General features: G+C 33.7%; 1 protein-coding gene across 1 annotated transcript; it reads right to left on the bottom strand.

Moving 5' to 3' along the window:
- Positions 1–1,790: 1,790 nt before the first annotated feature.
- Positions 1,791–21,120, bottom strand: ZSWIM2 (zinc finger SWIM-type containing 2). The gene is made up of 9 exons (XM_046659440.1): positions 20,680–21,120; positions 19,405–19,481; positions 17,855–17,895; positions 12,104–12,314; positions 10,761–11,009; positions 7,356–7,440; positions 6,509–6,621; positions 4,130–4,283; positions 1,791–2,651 (listed from the first exon to the last, which is right to left on the bottom strand). Exons 1-9 carry the CDS (start codon positions 20,842–20,844, stop codon positions 1,839–1,841), a joined length of 1,908 nt encoding a protein of 635 aa, XP_046515396.1. The 5' UTR covers positions 20,845–21,120; the 3' UTR covers positions 1,791–1,838.
- Between the last annotated feature and the right edge of the window lie 594 nt (positions 21,121–21,714).

The following is a 21,714-nucleotide window of genomic DNA, read 5'->3' on the forward strand; positions in this document are numbered from 1 at the left end:
TGAAAGACAGCAATGACAGAAAATTCTCCCAATGCGTGGAGCTTTGGGAAGTCCATATGTCCATCCACACCTAACCTGCTTGTCTGCAATCTTTCAATCCTTCTTCTAGGCCTCTGACCAGCCTGCCACGTCATTCACCACTGCTCAGGGGTCTGTATTACGTTCATTTCAGGCCATTTAGACTTCCTCATAAACAGGGTGACGTTTATTCTTAGAAATCAGACTCCTTTTGTGAAATTTATTTTGTCTAATAAATAACAAACCAAAGAACTATTTAACTTCCCCCACTTTGTCGCCTAATCCACATCCCTGACTCTTGCTGGGGAAGCTTGTTCAGACAGTCACAAGAAACTGTTACTCTAGCAGTTGGTCTCTAGTCTCCTTTTGTAATCAGGGGTAGACTACTTTGTGTATATGCTACTACAATAATAAAACAAATAATAATTGCAGAATGATCATTAATGAGTTTGACTACTATAGGAATAGTGTCCATATTATATCTTTCTTTTAACTGAAAAATGAATTTTCCAGCATCATTATTTTTCTCTACTAGCACCCCAATTTCTTATTATTCTTTTATAGCTATTTCATATGTTTTGCTTTTTAAAGCATATTCTATCCTTTTTTGAAGGATTCTTTTAAAAAGAGAGTGCAATATCTATTAGAACATAAATAATATTTTATTAATTGGAAAGTTATTTTTCAGTTTCCTTCACCTTACCTTACCAAAAAAAAAAAAGGCTGATAAAACCCTGGATTGCTGACAAATATATTTGGCCCTCCATTTATACATCAGAAACAAGCCAAACTTTCCATTCATGTTTTAAATGCAGCTCACGTTCTAATTAACTCTCAGTTACTGTGTTTGAAATACATTTTAGTAATTACTTTCTGTCTGTGATTAGCCTCAACTTAATTAATTATTTCTTTAAATTCAAATGCTATTTTCAAAGAACTTTCTCTGCTTGACAGATTCAAGATTTGTTTCATAAAACTATGCATTCCATCACGATCATGACAAATATTATGTGAGGTTTTTTCCCTTGTTACAGATAATAAAAATCAATGAAATTATCAGTTTTTTAAAAAAATAAAATTTAAGTAGCTACTGACCCACAACATTTAAAAATAGACAAAATAAGAACCTAAGGGTTACATTTTTCAAATCGACATTTTGGAACAATGTTAGTTATTTTCAAAATAGAGCTAGTTCCAAAAAACAGATCCTTTAATATTGATTGTATCAAGAAATTTAGTAGTACTTCTAAGTTTCTTGAAAATAAAATAGTAAAACCGTTATTAACTTGGCATAGCTTATAGCATTATAAGTATTTTTTATTTCATTTTACATATAAGAAGACTTCTTTAAGGAAATAAAATAAAAAAGAAAACTACCATCTGGACTTATCTCTAAGTTTGTGGTGATTATTAGTGCACGAAAATGCAAAAAACATCTAAGTACCTGGAAAGAATCCCTGCATGTTATATGCTACCAAGTGGAATGCTTGAAAACAGTGACTCAACACAAGGAAAACCTATTTTCTTAGTTTTAGCAAAAGTAATTATTTTAATTAGTGTAAAATCAGATATAAAAGTTCCAAAAATTATTTATAATTCAAAACATCCTGAACATTTTCATCAAGACACCTGATGCTCTAAGTTTTATAAGGAATGGGGTCATTTCCTTTAAGTGTCATTATTCAGAGACGAGTAGGGAAAATAACAACAGAGAATTTTCTATACATTTGTCACGAGTATGTAGTGTTTTTTATGTTCTACATAAAACATTCTTATGTTCCATATTCAAATATTTTCTGATGTTAATCAAAAATACATTTTTATAACTGAATTCCCTCCAGTATTAAAGATAGCTCAGTACTTTTTGTATTTAAAGGGTGAGATATAGGCCTTCTTGATAGATGACTACATTTTTGTCTAATTTTCCCCGTACAATTATTATACCTTTTAGACAAATTAGGTTTAGTTGTATCCCAGTTGGCAATATGATTTAAATCTTCTGGAAGGAAAGAATTTGATCTCGTGTTGTTCTCTCTTATTTTAGTACCAAGAGTTTTCTTTGGATTGTGCTTAATATGTTTACAGTCTTTGGTCATCTTCTGGCTTTGACGAGTGTGGTATTTTTCATTGATACACGGGATTTCCATTCCAGCGGGACATATAATATTCTTGTGAGCAATGGAAGGAAGAAATGTTTGAGATGATATTTTCCCAAAGGATCCAGACGGTAAATCTTGAAGATACCTGGGGAAATGCTGGCTAATTTTATATTCATAGATTAATTTTCTTGAATTTGAATCATCTAATTTGATAGAGAATAGATCATCAACTGTTATATTCTGATAGGTATCTGTCGGACTTTGAGGTGTATTTAACTTTTCAGAATTACATTCAGGTATGCCAGGTAAAATTCCAAGTCTATTTTGTTTTAAGACTAATCCAGTACCAGGAATAAAAAGTTCTGATTCTTGCTGCTTTGACAGATGAGTGATGTCTGTGTTTGAAACAGACTGATGTGCGTGTCCATTCACTGCTGTATTGTTCCAGATTAAAGGATTATATATAACTTGTCCATCAATAGGGCATGAATTGCACTTTTGGAATAACCAACTGTCAATACATTTCCTATGAAACTTAAAAAAAAAAGTTATGTTAATCAGAGATATAATTATCATGTTTATAATGTATATTGCCTATGTAAATTTTCCCCACTTTCATTATTGTGTTACTATTACAACTATTTAGCTAAATTGGAAGGTAATTATAATTTATCAAGTTTATTGGAAATATTTTGAAGAGATTCTTTTAAAAATACAATTGGTTATGGGCTGATCTCCATTTTCAACATTAAAATGGAAAGCTTTCCACAGATAATCATTTTTGTAATTTTGTTAAAAACTCACTACTTACTCAAGCCATTACTTTCACTGTTGCTTTCTAATGAATGAAAATTATTAAGTAATAAAAACAGTCATAACTAACTGGAGTTGAAAATGGATCTGATGATGGTAAGATACAAAAGAACAAACCACATTCTTGGGAAGAAAAACTTTCAGACATTTTAAGCAAGGGTGATTCTAAAGCTACAAATGTTTATTTACTGAAACAACTTTATCTCAGAAAATACACTACACAGTTTACTGTACAGGTTACCAACTATATAGAGATCAAGCAATGCTAGACTTTGATTCCAGTGAGTCTGTCACCAGCTATCTGCCCCGAGTTTCTTAAAGGAAGTTCCAACAACATTTAATTGTTCCTTAAAGTTGTTTTTCAGGGGGATGAACAGCCACCCACCGGCTTAAACTGGCTCAGACTGGCCCAAACCATACCACAGGAAGAACACCTGTGCCAAAGAATGAAAAAATGTACAAAAGTAACCTTTGCTTCATTATTGTACTAGACTCACTGACCCGAGAGGAGCTACAGCCTTATTAACACGATGTGTGATGTAGGTGGAAACGTATTTAAACTGCACATGCGCCAGTCCACGCCCACCTCTACATGGAATAACAAAATTTCCCTCTTGCATATTCATTCTCTACCCCAAATAAAAGGCATGAATTCTCCTTGTTCAGGGAGCCATAGCTCCGTGAAATTATTCCCTATGGTCTCCATTTTGTTTGCTGCATGATGTAAATAAAATTCTGCTTTGTATGACAACTATTCCTGGTGTAGGTTTTGATTTTACTTTACCAAGGAGAGGACTCACTTGGTGCTGTAACAAGTTCATTTGAAATACTAATTAACCATGTCAAATTAAGCATTTCTGTTCCATCCAAAGAATAAAAAAAATACATGAAGTTAGTATTCTATAAGCTTTTTTTTTTACTAATATCAAATGTAGATAAAAGAATCTAATTTAAAATGCCATTTTATCTTTCCTAGACAGTATACACAGAAACGAGTCCTAGTCAATAGGAAGCCATCCTTAGTGCGCAGAGCTGCCTTTGCAATAGTGTCTGCTGAAACTCTCCTATGGATACTGTTCAATTTGGACATCTCTGCACATAACACGACTAAAAGAGTAAAAGGAGAGACGTACATTGTCATTTCATTTGTGAAAACTGGCCCTACAGGGAAAGTCAAACTAAAAGGATATGACTTCTACCTTGTGAGTACATGGTAGCAATCTTGTATGTTGACCAAGACAAAATGCCTTCAAACAAAGCCGACACTGGAAACCTGGAGCAAGCAGCTTACTCTTCTTTGTAATCAGTATGAGAGGCAGTGACTTTACCACGTGTTTGGGTGTGTAAACCTGGCTGAATGAGAAGCAGCAGAGAGACACAGATTTTCACAAGTGATTACAGATCAGGAAGTAATCAATAGCACAGGTAATAACCTCCATATAAATAATGCAAACGCATGCAATGTTTTCTTGAACTGAAGATAATAAATCTCATACATTGTAAAGTTAAAAAAAATCTATTGTATTGGTCCTGAACAAGATGGACCCAACTTCAACATCAACTTCATAAAGAACAAAATTCAATTTAGTCACTTCAAATAAAAATACCAACCTGAAATTTTTTGATTTGCACTTTTCACATCAGTGAAATCAGAGAAGCATATACTCAAACTATTTCAGTCTGAGCAAATACTTAAGCTTGTGTTTAGAAAAATACAACCCAATTCACTCAGCCATCTGGTAGGAAGTTAGGTGCACGGTAAGCCACATGAAATATTCCAGGCTACTATGAAAATTGGTAGATCATAATCTATGAGGAAACTCATTTTCCCTTGGGGTATAGACTTGCTACTTCAGTATTGTTGCACCACGTTAATATGAATCTAAAAGTACCAACCAACATAGCTAAGATCATATAATGTAAATTAACTGCTATTTGATGCATTAGCAACAGATAAAACAAATATTTAAAAACAAAATCTTGGTTAAAAGGTGAGATGCATTTCTATATTATTCAAAAGTAATTCAGAACAAATTTCAAATGTATTCTTCAGAAAAGTTTACACTTCTTATTACTCTGTAGTTATACTTCCACCATGCTACAGAAATTCCTTTTACCAAAGTCATCTATTTATCAAGTGAAAAAAAAGAAACTGTGTATTTTTATTATTATTTAAGGTTGTTAACCACTTTTTTTTGTGTGTGAGGAGGATTGGCCCTGAGCTAACATCTGTCGCCAATCTTTCTCTTTTTGCTTGAGGAAAACTGTTGCTGAACCAACATCTGTGCCCATCTTCCTACAGTTTATGTGGGATGCCACCACAGCATGGTTTGACCAGCACTGCTAGGTCCACGCCCAGGATCCAAACCTGTGAACTCCAGGCTACCTAAGCAGAGCGCACAAACTTAACCACTACACCACGGGCCGGCCCCATGTTAACCACTTTCTTTATCTTGAAACTCTTTCATTTATTCTGCTTTCTCTGCCTAGAATGTCCTGCTACCCCTAATATTCTCTTGCTTCCCCCAACAATATCTCCTAAATCCTTAGTTACACAATTTCTCATTCTAATAGGTTGAAGTGTGATACCTAGCCAGGGCCAGGGGAAATGGAGCTGGAGAGCCCTTGTATAGGCTCATTTTATACCCACAAGGCATTTTACGCTCCACAGGAACGGTAGTCTTGAGAGGGTGGAGTAACCTCAGGCTAAATATCTACTGGGTTGGATAGAAATATACATATAAATAAATATATATATATATATATACATAAGCAAAATTTCTTTGCGTTAATTCATTGAAATCATTTTTTTAATTATTTCAATTTTATCCCATCCTTTTAAATGATCTCTTTTGTATGTTTTATAGTGTACCTAATATGTTAATAATACATAGCATGTTTAATGTTCTTTAATGGATAAGGAGTATGACGCAAGGTCTGGAGGCCTGTCGACTAGTAAATAGCCCAGTGCTCTGAAATACAACCAACCCACTCAGCTCTCTTCCTCCAGGCAGGTGGAAGAGACGGGGAATGAGGCGGAGAAGACTTCCTTCCCCTAGACCCCAATTACTTCAAAGCAAATATCAAATCCCCCTATATTTTTTCTTTATATAACTTATGTCAGTTTTAATTTTACATTTATTTAGATGATCATTTAATTACTGAGGAAAACATCTATCTTCCTAATATCTAGTACAATCTCTGGTAGAATTAATAATAATAATAGACGTTATTTGAATATTTACTGTGTGTATTAATTCATTACATACTCACAAAATTCCTATGAGGCTGGTTCTATAATTATCCCCATTTTAAAGATGAAAAATATTTGGTGGAGAGAAGTGAAGTAATTAGGCCAAAAGTCACAATAGCCAACTTGCGGTTGAAATAGGACTGGATTCAGACAGCTGGACTCTAGAGCCTCGCGCTTCACTTGCACATTATAGTGTCATCTGGTGTATAATAAGTGCTCAACACATATTTATCGAATAAAGGAATGAATAAAACTTGTTCAAACTGAAAAATCATTTAAATATCCCCACTCATACAAGAAATGTAAACTTCAGTGAGAATCTTACCCTTGCTTTTCTTGAAAATGTGGTATCTTTTCTTCTATCTCATTTTTAACATCTCTATTTTTTACAATTTCATCTGATCTTCCTTCTAGTGACTTCCATCTTTGATTTCTCTTCTGTAATAGGTAAAAAGTAGATGTTACTTTGCAAATCATTGAAATTTTTATTTTGTAGATTTAAATTAGTAAGTTGAATATCAATAACATAATAATATGAATAATAAAGACATCATTTTTTAACAGACCTATTTTTCTACCACATTAAAGAATTTAGAAATTATTAGTGAGGCTAATATACTATTGCACAGCTACTATAACAACATTACTTTTTAAGGTAAAAATATTAATTGATAATGGGAACTGTAGATGTTTTACCTTTCGTAGTAAGTAGAAAGTTGCATTTTTCTTTAGCACCAGGAGATACTTACTTTTTAAGTGTATGGTTCAAAAGTTTGCATAGAATTCCATGAATTTCATTATTGTTGATGTAAGAAATTTTAAAACCACAAATGGTTGTTAAGGTTATGGTAAGTCAATTTGTAATGCCAAGATCTTTTTTAAAAATGAACTTTCAAGTTTGATGGCTGCAATTCCTATCTTTAGGATTTATGTATAATGTCATCAGATGTTTGTTATTGTGCTGGATTTTGTAAATTACCAATGTGAGAACTAGTTGCCTTGTAAGTCCCTATGAAAAGGAGCTTTCCTAAAAATATGGTCTTAGGTTTTTATTAAAAACAGGTCAGTTCTATTTCAAAGTGTCATCTATTCTTATTATTCTTAGATTTACTTTACTCAGATTTACAACAGGACAATGTAAATGCTATACGAAATCAAGATGGATACTGTACCTCACGAAATGTAAATGGGTGAGAAAGATGGTAGCAGCTATCAAAACATTCCTGGCATAAGTGATATTCTATACATTTGGTACACCTAAAGATGAAAAACACCAAAACATAGAAGAAAATCCAATTATTTTGATTTTTTTTGGTAAACAAATTTAGCCAAAATTTCCTGGGAACTATGCAGATATGACAAGCCTACCTTAAATCTCAACCTGTATTTGTTTCCTATTGCTACTATAACAAATTACAACAATGTTAGCAGCTTAAACTTCACAAATTTATTATCTTAGAAATTTTGTAGGATGGATGTTTGACATGGGTCTCAACAGGCTAAAATCAAGGGGTCTGCGGGGTTGCATTTCTTTTTGGCGGCTCTGGAGATCTGTTTCCTTGCCCTTTCCATCTTGGAAAGGCTGTCCACATTCCTTAGCTTAGCTTGTGGCCCTTTCCTCCATCTTCAAAGCAAGCAGTGCAACATCTCTCTGTGCCTGTCTTCTATAGTCACATTTCCCTCTTACTCTCTTCCTTGCCTCCCTCTTCCACTTTTAAGAACCATTCTGATTATACTGGGCCCAGGCAATCTAGGATAATCTCTTTATTTCAAGGTCAGGTGATTAGCAATCTTAAATCCATCTCTGCAACCTTAATTCCCCTATGACAGATAACCTAACATACAGGTTCCCAGCATAAAAATGTGGATGTATTTGGGAGGGTATTATTTTCCCTATCATCCATCCCTTCCATGATGTCTTCCTGCAGTACTTTAGCCTTTGTTTACCTCCTTCTCTAAATTTCTATAGGATCTGCAGCCTATTAGATATTCTACCATTTGATTATCCAGTGTTTTCCAATTCTTTCATGAATGCTAGAGTTATACTTAGCAGAACACTTCTTAAAGACAGGAATTGTATTCTATTCTCTCTTTTCCCTCACAAAATGGAAAAAGCTATATGTATAAAAAGTTCTCAATTAAAACTATTGATAAATCTAAAAAAACTTCACTTTCCACAGAAGCTTATCTCAAACTTATATCATTTATAAAAATTTTGCCACAGCACAGAATTTTAATTTACTTGCATCAATATTCATTAAAAAATATTTTAAGCAGTAATCAAATAAACTTATATTCTTCCTCAAGTTATCAAAGATTTAGAAGATTTCCATGAGAAATTTTGGAAAATATGTTTTTTAGACATCTTAGCAGCAAGCACTAATTTATTCATTATTGCTATCTATACATACAGGGAAGATTCTTAATAATTAACATTAATTGGTCAGAGCTATGGTGCAGTTTATTTGATACATCAAAATATGCTGGGCTAGAAAAAGTTAACCATCTCTATATTTTAACATATATATCATATTTTTGAAATTAACTTCCCAAAAGATAAGTAGCTACATTGTGAAACTCGAATGAAGAAGGAACTGAAAAGCTTTCTAGTTTATCTTGTTTCCTACTCAATCTGTCCATAAAACTTGTGGAAACAGTTTTGCACGCTGATAACTGAAATGTCAGCATTTGAGGGAATGGAAGGAGGGTGAAGTCACACACGTTGGAAATGCATTCTTGAATTTGTAAAAGGAGATTGACAGAGAGGTGAATAATTGTGAGCCAAGATCACAGAGGAGAATTATTCTCAAAGGCGTGTGTAGAGCAGTGGGCAGGGAGCAGAACAGTGGAGATGCCCGTACTGAGGTGTACGAGGAAGAGCCATCCACGAGGACAGAAAGATCAGTCAGAAAGCTCAGAGTGACAGAGGAGTGCACTGTCATTAACAAAATACTTCAAAGCAAGATTTGAAATAGTTTACTAAAACCACACAAGAACAATTTGAGGAATACATGACTGTGAGGACTGAGAATTTTACACTGTGGCTCTTCCATGTCCTTGCCCTCCAGGGCTGCTCCTCTCAACCCCTTCTTTCACTTGTCACCTCAGCCCTTTGCTGTTCTTATCCATCCCTCTTGAAAAAATTTAAATTGCCTGAACAATGGCTGTCAATACTGAAGATCCAAATCTTTCCTTTTCCTAGAGCCCTCTTTAGCCAACATTCTTGAAACCAGCTGAACATTTTCTCCTAAACCTCTATGAAAATTCTGCCCTTCTCCCTCAAGTTAAATGCTCCTTTGCAGCCTTCTCTGGCCAGCCATTTTCCAATGAAAACTTTTGCTAATGGTGCTCTGGCTGATTTTCTTCTATGTGACACATAGAGAAAACAAAGGACTAAAAAAGTTCAAAGGAGAAAGGTATCATTTGCTGTTGGGGTGACAAAAAAATTTTTATGGTCTTATCAGAGGGTTTAAAAAGATATATTAATTGGGTTCATCATAATGTTATTCCAAGAAGACTGAAAAGTAAAAATTTTCAAAAATTTTTTAAGATTGAAACAAAGTATTTTCTTCTTAAACATATAGTCAAACTCAAATTTTAATTAAGAAAGGAATTTTCTAAGCATAGGAATTAATAGATGTTTTATTGTGGCAATTGTGGGAAAGTTTGGAGATTACTCACAAAAGTAATGAAAATTGTTTTCTGTAATAAGTACAGACACACCTTGGGGATACCGCAGGTTCTGCTCTAGACCACTGCAATAAGCGAATATTGCAATAAATCAAGTCACACAATGTTTTTGTTTTCTCAGTTCATATGAAAGTTATGTTTATACCATACTGTAGTCTTTTAAGTGTTCAATAGCATTATATCTAAAACAACAATGAACATATCTTACTAAAATGTGACACAGAGACACGAAGTAAACAAATGTTGTTGGAAAAATGGCACCGATAGATCTGCTCGATGCAGGGTTGCCATAGCCCTTCAATTTGTAAAAAACGCAGTATCTGCAAAGCTCAATAAAGTGAAGTGCAATAAAATGAGAAATACCTGCATCTTGTTGTTGTTTTTGTTGAGGTATAAGATAGGAAAGAAAACAAAATGTACTCATTGCAATATGGAGTAGGGAGAATTCGATTAAATATTTAGTCAATCTAGTCAATATCCCTCTGGCTCAATCCTAGGAGCTTCTGGCCATGATCTCATTGGTGGTTCAAAGAAAGTTACAGGAGTGAGAGGTCTAGCAGAGCTCTTAGCTTGGAAACTTATCTTGGCCAAAGCAACAAAGCCTATGTCCAGAGCTTCCAGGGTAGGATGCTACTTTAGACTCAATCTAGACTGGAGTGCATGGCCAATACTTTGGTGTAAGTGAAGAAAATATAACAACTGCAGTTCTTGAGGTACTGAGCTGACAGAGATCACCAGTCTGGAAATCCCAGTAAGCAGCCCTCACTTAAGGCAAACACACTGCGCAGAGGAGGAAGGCAGCCTAGAATACTGGTGCTCTAACGCTCAGAGTTTCCTAAAGTTAAAAAAAAGGAATACGTGTTTATAATTTCACTGATGACACTTACTTGTAACATGTCCCCTCAATTGGAAATTGTTTACAGATATTACAGGGAATTCCAAGGTGTTTGTCCAGTCGTTCTTTCTCAGCTGCAGTTACAAGTTTGCTAGAGTTTTTGAATTCCTCTAAAATAAGTTTTAAGGGTGCAAACTCATGCCTACACAGAGGACATTTCAGCATGGAAGTGTTCGATATATCCTGATAATCAGCTAAGATCTTCATGCATTTTATATGAATACTATTGCCACAGCCAAACCTGTTAGAAATAAAATTTGTTTACCAATTTGTATACAGCAAAGTTATCCATCTATCTATCTTTATCTATCTATCTATCTATTTCCATCTTTCTATCTTATTATTCTATTTTATTTTTATTCTATTTTTATTTATTCTATTTTATTATTTCTTTATCCATCTATCTATCTATTTATCTTATCGGAACACAATAAATCTATCATCTTAAATTTAGTACATCAGAACTCCAAACAAATCCTCCAGTCCAATGAAATGGTGGTAAAATATTTTGTGTTATTAAATTATTTTTTATTTTAAAAGTGAGAATGAATACAGTCTTGACAAAACAAAAAACGGTAACAATAATAATTATTTTTTAAATAGAAGGCATCACAGAAAGCAGAGATGTCACCTCATTTTTCTAGAAATCACACAATATGTGGTAGTACTCAGTAAATATCTGAGAGAAATAATATTTGTGGAAATAGTTAATAATTTTAAAATATGCAATAGAAGCATAACCATATAAAAAACTACAACGTGGATGAGAATTTGGGCAAATAATCAGGTGAAAAAAAGAATAAAAAAGCTTAGTAGCAAATGATTACCCAAATTTTCCAAGTCCAACTTTACAGTGCCTTGAAGAATAATATAAATATTACACTCTCAATAAACATTTGTCTATAAGTGAAATTTTGAACTATTTAAGTTTAAAGATAGAAGTTTGAAAAAGCAAAAAGAATTTTTATAATTTTAAGGTAAATTAATCTTTACTTTCAGAAAACTCTTTGTAACTCCTCGAAGTTATGGCATTTATTCACGTCTATAAAACAAAAAAGTAAAAATTATCCCATTTTAATAACTTAAAGTGGAAAGGGGAATTAAGTGGCGTTGTTTTAATGTTCACCCTTTACAATGTAGCCCAGAAATATTTAGCGTAAGAACAGGACATCTCACAACATACACATTAGGAAACAAAAGAAGGCCAATTAAATATAATTGTTTAAACATATATTGTTTCTCTATCAACATGTCTTATAACACAATCAATTACAAATTTATTAAATTAGAATTTTTTCATAAGTTTTTAGAATCTAAAGAAAAAAAACATGTCACCTGCAAAAGGTGACAGGGAGCTTTTTCTCCAAAAGTACTTCTTGACAAATAGAGCAGATATCATCTGAAGCAATTTCTTTCTGTTTAATGTACCCATCTTCTTCAATATGTGCATTTGTGTCATTCGTTCCTCGTTGAGGAGTTTGAACTCGGTGTATCCCCCGAAGCAGATCATTGATTTCTCCTTCCACAAGACCTAACTGCAACGCAGCTAGGGAAAAATCCCCAAGTACGAAAATTCAGTGGCAAATTGGAGATATAGAAATGTAACAACTTATGCTGAAAGTTAGAATTTTCTTTCAAAGATCAGAAAGATGGTTTTGGTTGAATTATTACACTGACTTTTACCACTTTTGTATTTCTTTCAGAGCCAAAAAGTCAGGGAAGAGTCATTTATAAAAAGAATGGAAATTCTCTCTTTTTTTTCTTGTTACTGAAAAGTCAGTGCAAACAATGCATTAGAAGAGTTTTGGATTATTATATGATAGTGTTCATCCTTGGGTTGGTGTTATAATCATGTCTTACATTTTGATCTGTTCAACTTGTCCATAAACAAATATTTTATCAAGATACACGAGTATTAAAACAAATAGGTGCAAATACATCAAGGGGAAACAAGCATGTTTGAGTAATTAGTGTAATTAATATTTGTTAGATAAGTAAATGAATGAATGGATAATGGGAGAGCAAGACTCAAATAATTGTGCCTATTTTCCTGTCTCAGTTTCACGTGTCTACAAGCGTCCTTCAGTGATTTGGTCAGTATTCCTCAGGACAATCTATTAGAAGCTATATCGTCTGTACCCTTGTATGTGCATTCTTTGAATGCTAAATTTTCTCCATCCTACTGTCCTTACAAGAAATTGTGTTCTAAGTAGATATTGTTTTGATCAGGGCATCCTAAATTCTTTATTCCTTGCCTGTCCCCATGCTCCTTCTCCTTAACCTGCCGTAATTTAAATGCCAGGTGTTATTGGTCCCCCTGAGTTCTATTCACTTTATATATTCTTTAATACATATAGGTTAAAGAATTATTTGCCAGATAATGAAAAGCTCCATTTTACTAGAAAGACTCCCAATTAAACACTGAAAATATCATAGATACATTTCAATACAGAAATCTCTGTTCCTTGTCTGAGGTGGGGTGGCAGGTGGGACGTGGGAGGGTATCATACTTTAATTGACCATTACTTTGGAGGATAAGGGCTATTTGTCACAGAGACACAGCAGCATATGCTCTCTAAAAAAAGGGGGAGGAAAATGAAGAACAAAAGATGTGCTTTTGGGAATAAAGATTTTTTAGGGCAGCAGAAATACTGAAACATAAAAGTTCATAAAAAGAGCTGGCCATAAACTGTTCCATGTGGTATAACATGAATTGGAAAATAAAAGGGAGAAACAAATTCTTCTGAAATTAATTTGGAAAAATGAACGCATGAGACTATGAAAGAATATTCTTTTATATGGAAGAACAAGGTAGCTAACCTTATCGGACATCACAATGTATTATAAAAAAACTATAAATAGTATATAAGAATTCACTAAGTACTAAATATTATGAAACAAAGATATAAAGAAGCACTATTCAATAACTGTTATTGAGATGACTGAGTGGCAATATGGAGAAAATTTAATTAATTGAAACCAAATACCAACATCCAATTTACACCAACACAACTACACATGGATGCTATAATGAGAAATAAAAATAAAATAGAAAACTAGCGGAAAAAACCTCCAAAGGGCTCTTTATCAATAGTATGGAAGAAAGATAGCTTTTAAAGAATTGAAACAATACATATGAAAGGAAAAGATAGCTTTAACAAGACACAAAAAATCCATATGTATAACAAAATTTAATAAAGCCATATAAAAGTGTATTACAATATTAGGAAAACATTTGCAAAGAGGGGTAATCACTATATTTAGGAAGAGTTTGTAGTTTTATCCCAATAAATAAATAGCCAAAGTATAATTCATACAAGAAGTACAAATAGGAAACAAGGCAGTAGGAGGTATTCAATTTCATTAACATCAAAGAAAAGTGAGTCAACATGAGAATGAGGCACAGACACAGAATAAAACACTAAATAAGCGATAATAAAGAAGTAGATTATGTTTTGTTTGCTTTATGTTATTTATTTTTGTATTTAAAAATGCAAAAGTATATTGTATTTTGTATTTAAAAAGTTATTTGCAAGCATTTTAGATCTTCTAAGGATATGTTAGATGTATAGGAGAATTTAAACTATTTTCTTATTTAATTTACTAGGAATGAATAGGTTATTATGAACTTTGTATCTGGCATTTTTTCCCGTTTTGTGTGACTTCATCTTTTTAAATAATATTATAGAAATATTATCAACATTACAAAATAGTTCTATGTATCTTTAATTATTTTCTTTGGGGACTTTATGCTGTTAATGTCTTTCATTACATGCTTCGGTAACGTGGTCAAATGTGTCTAAAACATAAATCGAAAAACTAACAAAACTAGCAGAACTTTGATATATTGCTGAAATTAGAAATCGTGAAAGTATTTTAAAGACGAGTTTGACAGTACATATAGGGGGCAGACACAAAAATATTAATATTTTTACTTTAAAATCTAGTTAATGAGACTTTAGGCTAAAGAAATAATTGAAAGAATAAAAATCTTCAAGTACAAAAAGATAACAAGTAGTTAGAAATAAATGCTTAACAATGGAATAATGTTAAATAAATTATGATATACTATATTCAGTGAAATATGTTAGCCATTGATGACTTTAATTACAGAGATTACGTAGCATTGAAAATATTCATACGGTAACAGTTGTGATAAAAGCAGAACATAGAATTCCCACAGACTGTTAGGCATACATAAAGTCAAAAAGGAAAATAGAAAATAAAAAAGTTGAGTATATCTTAGTGGTGGGAATTTAAAAAAAATTCCTTTAATGTGGTTTTAATTTTATTTGTAAATATTTAATTGAAAAAGGAACAGATGGCATTAACTAGACATTGTATTTAGAAGAAACCAGTAGGTAATAAATCTAGGTTTTGCTGGGAAACTTTTGTTGGGCGATGGGTAAAAGAATGTTCAGTGTCCAAAAACTGATATCTTTATATAAAATTTCTGCGTGATCATGATTACAGGTCTTCAAAAATAAAAGAGTTCGGGTTTCTGATATATAACACCAGGGTGCAAATAATTGTTTCCAGATTTGTTTTAGAAAAGAATCTACGAATGACGTTTAAAACACTCCTCCTTCATTACTAGTAATCATCTCCTCCACACTTATGTACATATTTTACATAATCCTAATAAATAATTGTTTATAGCGTTCTTTGAATTATTTTAATTTTCATGTATTTTTGTTCTAGCTTTCATTTAAGTGATAAATTTCAAGGTCACTAAGACTTGTTTTTTCTTTGAATATTTGTGCATATCCAATTTCCTCAATGTTGACTAACTAAAAGTTTTAAATACAGGAGATATGGAAAATCTTTATTTTAGTAGGAAGCATGAATTTTCAAAATTCATGGTTTTCATTTTCAAAAGACATGGCTTCTGCCTTTAAGAAGTACACAGGATAAAACAATATGAAGTATTAGGGTGATCCATATGAAATTGTTGTTTTGGTGGATGAAAAAAAATCCAAATATTAGCAATTCATATGATTCAATTTATAAAAAGCACCTAGTAGATACGCAGTACAGTAAATATTGTTGAATTTAACTGAGTAGAGCTGCACTGTCCAATATGATAGCCATTAGTCACACGTGGCTATTGAGCACTTGAAATATGGCCAACGTGAGTGAGAAACTGAGTTTTAAATTTTGTTTCATTTAAATTGAAATTGAAAACTGATAATCTGTAGTTATTGGAACATTTATAAGTATGTTTGTAACAATTTGGGTACTATGTGAACTATTTTTCAACTGAAAATTTTATGAAGTTTAAATGAAGATCAAGAATTTCCAATGAAAGTATAGTGTCTGAGTTGAGATATGCTGTTAAGTGTAAAACACACACTAGATTTTGAAGACAATTAAAAAAACACACAAAATATCTCATAATTTTCATATTGATTATCTGTTGACATAACATTTTGATGTATTGGGTTAAATTAAAATATATTATTAAAATTAATTTCCCCTGTTTCTTTTTACTTTTTATAATATGGCTACTAGAAAATTACATATGTGGCTCACATATTTCTAACGGACAGCCCCAGCATAAAAGCTTTTGAAAATGATATGGAAAATAGTGTACAGAACAACTAAGATTTTGGAAAGGATGTAAACATTTAAATTCAGGTGGGTAAAATGGAGAAATAGAGAAGAAAACAACATGTATGAAATCATACAACCTAATCGTTGCGTATGAAGGGATTAACAGAGAGCACAAAGTAGAGAGAAGTGACCTTTCAGAAAGAATCTTTTGTCTACAGTGTGAAGGAGGGAGCAACAAAGTGCAGGCACTGAGAATAAGGAGGCTGGAAAGAAGAGTACTAAGGGCTGATGAAGTTTGAACAAAGGTGAGAATGAGGATGGAGAGATGAGGATACTGTTGAGAAGTAAGTAGGATGTCATACAAACAGACTTTGTGGAATGAGCAGATATATGAGAGAAGAAGAAGGGGGTGGGAATCAAGGAGAATGCTAAGGTTTCTAGTTTTGGAGACTAAAGAAAAAAGAAAGCCAATACGTGAGGTCGGGAATATAAGAGTGGAGCACATATGGGTGAAATTTGGTATTTAAAATGCCTGCGGGACCTTCAAAATTAGCTGCCCAGAAGGCAGATGGAAATACCGGTCTGCTAAGACATGGAAATCACTGGCATAGAGGTAACAGCTGGAGACACAGAAAATGGGAGACATTTCTCAGGGAATGTGTAGAGTGAGAGAAGAACACAAAAGAAAAATCCCTACGAAACTAATATTATTATCTAGTATAACTTTTAAATGCCTATTGTGATTATACTTATTTAATAGTTGGGGGGAAATGAACTTGCCTAAATAGAGCCAATACTCTGAAAAAAATTAAAAACTGATTATTACTTTAATTCTTTATGAATATTATGGACATTTATTAATAAATTTAAAAGTGCCACAGCAGTTCTTAGATAGGTCTAGGGCTTATTTAGGTCAAATGACTCCTTGAGGGCAGGGAACACTTCCCTAATGATGTTTCTTTATTATAAAATGTACAAATCCAAATGGCCTGTAATAAAATTATTTTCCTTTCTTTTTTATTTTTGAGGACGCTAGAATTTAAAGTTACACAACTATATGCCTGACTCTAAACTCAAGTTAAGTACTGACATAAAAACTATTTTACTCTAAAAAATATATTTTTTCTTGCATAAAAATGTCAGTCAGTAAACACTTTTGAATGAAATTATTGTGTCATGTCAACTTCTATTTCTGGGATTTAAAAAGTTACGTCTGTGATTTTTCTCAGAATTAAAATAATTTTAGATACAGAAACTACTGTGAGTCTTTGCTTAGAACACATGAGAGAGATTTTTTCTACTGAATAACTGGCCGTTGTTTCACTCCTTTTTTTATTAAGTTCTTTTAAATTTGAAAACGATACATAAATTTACATTTTTTATTAATAAAGAAAAATGTTCCATCTGTCTTAAGTGTAACAAATGGGGATACAGAGAGTTGTCAGATTGTCTAGAAAAATGTCTAAATTTAGAATATGTGTATAAAGAAAAGATTAAATTTCCTAACTTCAAATTAGTAAAAATACAACTTACATTCATGATTCCTTGGAAGCTTGAATTTTTTCAACAAGATCCTAAAATTCACAAGTAGAAAAATAAAACATTTACTTCTGACATAATCTCAAAAGATATTATTTTGTTTTAATTTCAGAATAGGAATAACATTATAGAATTTATATTGCTGAAAGTATTATGAATAAACTTAAAACTTCATTAGTTTTCTGTTAGTCGTTAAATTCATCTTTTAAAATAAGCATATGTGAGAAAAGTATACTAAATGGAAACAAAAGATATTTGCAGTAAAGAGATTTGCCAGAGTGAGTCCATGAATTTTTTTATGACACAGTCATTCACAGAGAGAGGCTAGTGAGGGCATTCAGGTATTCATAGCACTTCCTTTAAACTTCCCTGGAAGTTTTGGAAATGGAACAATTTTCTGGGTAGAGTACCAAATGACTTTCTACATAGACCACTTTAATGTATACAGAAAAAATATTTTAAAATATCACCAATTAAGATGAAATATGGCTTCCTTTTAAAGTGGAAAATATATATTAAATTCTTACTTAACCATATTAAATATACTTTAGTATATTAAATACTTGGAGTATATTTCCATTCAGTTTATGGTTTAATATACTGTAAAAAATGAGTTACATTACATAAAAACTAAAACAGAATGCCCTTGCCCTGAGGAAACTGGTATAAAATAAAAATAGAAAAAGCCTATTTTAAGTATAACAAAACCAAATTGCAAGTTTTAAAGGACTATGTTTTATATCTTTATGCTAACTAGAGCTAATGACATATGTTAGTAGATGCTCAATAAAAACTGATCAAAGCAAAACAAAACACTTGGTAAATAAAAGCATTAGAAATAACAGCTACATAACCATTTTTTTGCCAAAAAGAAAAGCATTAGAAATATGAGACACATACTCTTTTCTCAATTTCTTGTTTAATTTTTTTCCCTCAAATATCAATTACAAGTTTTCTATAATAATAGAATTAATGATTTATTGGTATAACTTTAGGTAAACAAAATGAGTTGATTTGGCTTTAAATGGAAAGAATTTGTTTTTCATTTCTAGGACTCTTCTACAAATAGGTCCTGACACTAGAAGAAAAATTTCAGATTCGATAGAAGTAATCTTCAGTAGAGTGCTACTCATATCTTGAAAGATTCATAGTCAAATGTTTATTTTAGAAAATAAATTAAACAAACATCATAATGAGCCACATAATTTTCATCAGTGATGTGAATCAGGGAGTTTTTTTCTGTTTTGTAGTTAGATTTCACATTTGTACCTAATGAGAGTCTAAAAGTTGATTTTTTTCTTATTAAAAACATTAACATTGCAAACATACAGAGGTGGTAGTATGTTTCTCAACTTAAACCTTACTCAATTTCAGAATGAAATAAAATATCCACAAGTATATTGATAAACTATGACCATTTGACCTTTATACTCTCCCAACATCAAATTTCTTTAATCTTGCAGTACTCAAACCATGAAAAAGGCAAAACATCTTATATACCAAGATGTTTCTTTGTGGAAGACCTTCATTACAAAGTTACTCACCAGCATATATGCTTACAAAGCTCCCCTCCTTTCAGAAACGTGGAACAGTTACAAATATGAGGATTTCCTAGAAAAACCTTTAAGGGAAAAATGTATTGTTAAAAAAAAAAAACACTCCAGTTAATTTTTAGAGCTAGAGTAAACCTAAGTTAATAGATAACAGGATTAAAAGAGATTTCAAGAGAGAATTCAATTCAGTTTAGGTGACTCCAAAATGTTGAATAGTCTACTGGGACATCTAAAGTCTTGACACGAGCCTCTAGGCTGGTTTTTCACTTCCATATTCTTTGCCTCAGTCAACAACTTGCATTATCAGTTAAGACTTTTTCAGTGACCTGCACTCAGGTGGGTGAAAAGAAATCTAATTTTATAAGTTAGAAAAAAAAAACCTCTAAATTTCTTACTGAAAGGAAATGCTATCTTGCAATGGCCATAAAAACCTTTTGTAAGACAGCTCATCTTGGACTTCTGTTTGTTTTGTACTTTTGTACTTTGTACTTTTGTTTGACTTTAATTTTATTCAGGGAAACTAATTTTATTCACCAAGACTATATTGACTAAACAATTTATTAAATACAATATTTTGTAAGCAACAAAATAAAAGAAGGATGCCTTAAATAAGCACCGGCTAGTAATCTGTATTCAGTACCTAAAATGCATGACACTAAATTAAAATTTTCCAAGTTAACTCCTGGGAGGTGGTGCAGAGGCTGATTTTTGAGCGGTGAGTGGGATATACGAATATGAAATATCTGCGGTCTTTCAATAAAATTAAAAAGAATTTTTATTCATTAAGACCTTTCCAAGGCATCGGCATTTAAACAATACTTTAAAGGGCTCTTGTTATAGCTTGAAAGTTACTAAAGAGTAAAGAAAAACCGATTTATCTTATTTAGCAAATATTTACGATACGTAAACAGATTGAAGGATTTTCATTTCGTTTGCGTTACAGGGCTAGTGACTGCTAACAACTGATCCAAGAACGCCTGTAATGCAAACCATATATTCATATAGAACGTCTCAGTTTCTCAAGCCTAAAGATTAAGGGTCATCATCGTCCAAGAGCTGGATTCAATTTGGACTCCTAACTTTCAATAATGAAACTTTTCTAACAAATTCGAGTTCCCTGTAACTTGCATAGCTTTGGAGTCTGGAACACTGGCAGGTGGGGTGCGGCAGCGAGCGGCTGCAGGGATTGCGGGGGGCCTGATACAAGGGCGGCCCCGGGGGCCCGGCGGCAGGGCGGGAGCGTGGCCAGGAGGGGGCGGTGGTTACTCGGAAATCCCTGGGTTCCGGCTCCTCCTCCCTCAGCAGGAAGCCGGTGGGGCCCATCTCTCGTAGGAGGTAGATGCTGCTGCTCAGCGCCTGCTCTTGTTGCCAGCTGACGCGGTCGCTCAAGTGCCTTCGCCTTTCAGAGGCCTTAGAGCCCCGGCGAAGCATCCTGCCTGGGCTGCGGGCGAAGGCTGCCGCCGGCCGACGCTCCCCGAGGCGCTAGCCGGTCTCCGTGACGACCGCGCGCTCGCCGGTTGCCTTGGTGACGGTGGTTGAGATCCGCGGGTCCCAGCGTGCCTTGCGCAGAGCTCCGGCTGGCTGGCGGCGAAGGTGCGGGCGGGTGTGGATTCCACAGCTCGCAGCCGCCTCCACTCCTTCCGGAAGCAATGCTCCTCTCTCAGGAGTTTTTCTGATAACCGGCTGGCCGATTGAAAAGCTGGCGGCCTAAAGCGGAGCTGTCAACTCTCTCGCGTTCCTTCAGCGGCATCCTCGCAGGCAGGGCTCATGAAATCTGTGTTAGGACAGTCTCGCAGCCAAGTTTCTGTGTGGGCCCTGGATGCTAAAGTTATCCTGTGATGATTCATCATCTTTATCGGAAAGCCCAGAGTGATGTTTACTTTCAGCAGTATTCCACAAACATTTTCCAATTGGTCACTACGTGCATAATCCGAGCGAGCTGCTGGGGAAGAGCAAAGATGTAGAAGACAGGAGGTCTAACCCTAGGAAGCTAGATCCTTAAATCGGGGTGTGTGTGTGTGTGTGTGTGTGGTCTTAAAGCGAAGAGATCATCTCTAAATTGCATGTTGGGTAGGGCCCATTAACTGTGCCCTCTAGTTTAACAGACCCCTGTTCTAAGGAATAAGATTTCCAAGGTCTGCAGTGTTGACCCAATACTTCAAATTGCCTGTGAGCTTTGTTACCAGGTTCTAGGGGAGAGCTGTAACAAGTTAAGATATGACTCAAGTAAAGAAGCCCTATTACTGGAATCTCTTCAGGAAGTTGAAATCAGGAAAGAGCCACTTGATAGTCCAGTGACAT

The sequence above is a fragment of the Equus quagga genome, chromosome 4, assembly GCF_021613505.1.
Source record: "Equus quagga isolate Etosha38 chromosome 4, UCLA_HA_Equagga_1.0, whole genome shotgun sequence".
Classification (NCBI taxonomy): domain Eukaryota; kingdom Metazoa; phylum Chordata; class Mammalia; order Perissodactyla; family Equidae; genus Equus; species Equus quagga.

What these genes read in the sequence shown, in the direction of transcription:
- ZSWIM2 (XM_046659440.1), bottom strand. Translation starts at nt 20,844, where the DNA reads ATGCTTCGCCGGGGCTCTAAGGCCTCTGAAAGGCGAAGGCACTTGAGC. An exon ending in GCTTCCAAGGAATCATGAAT is followed by an intron (nt 12,315 to 17,854) that starts GTAAGTTGTATT and finishes ATTTTTCCCTAG; the next exon opens with CTGCGTTGCAGTTAGGTCTT. An exon ending in ACCCATTTACATTTCGTGAG is followed by an intron (nt 6,622 to 7,355) that starts GTACAGTATCCA and finishes TACCTATTACAG; the next exon opens with AAGAGAAATCAAAGATGGAA.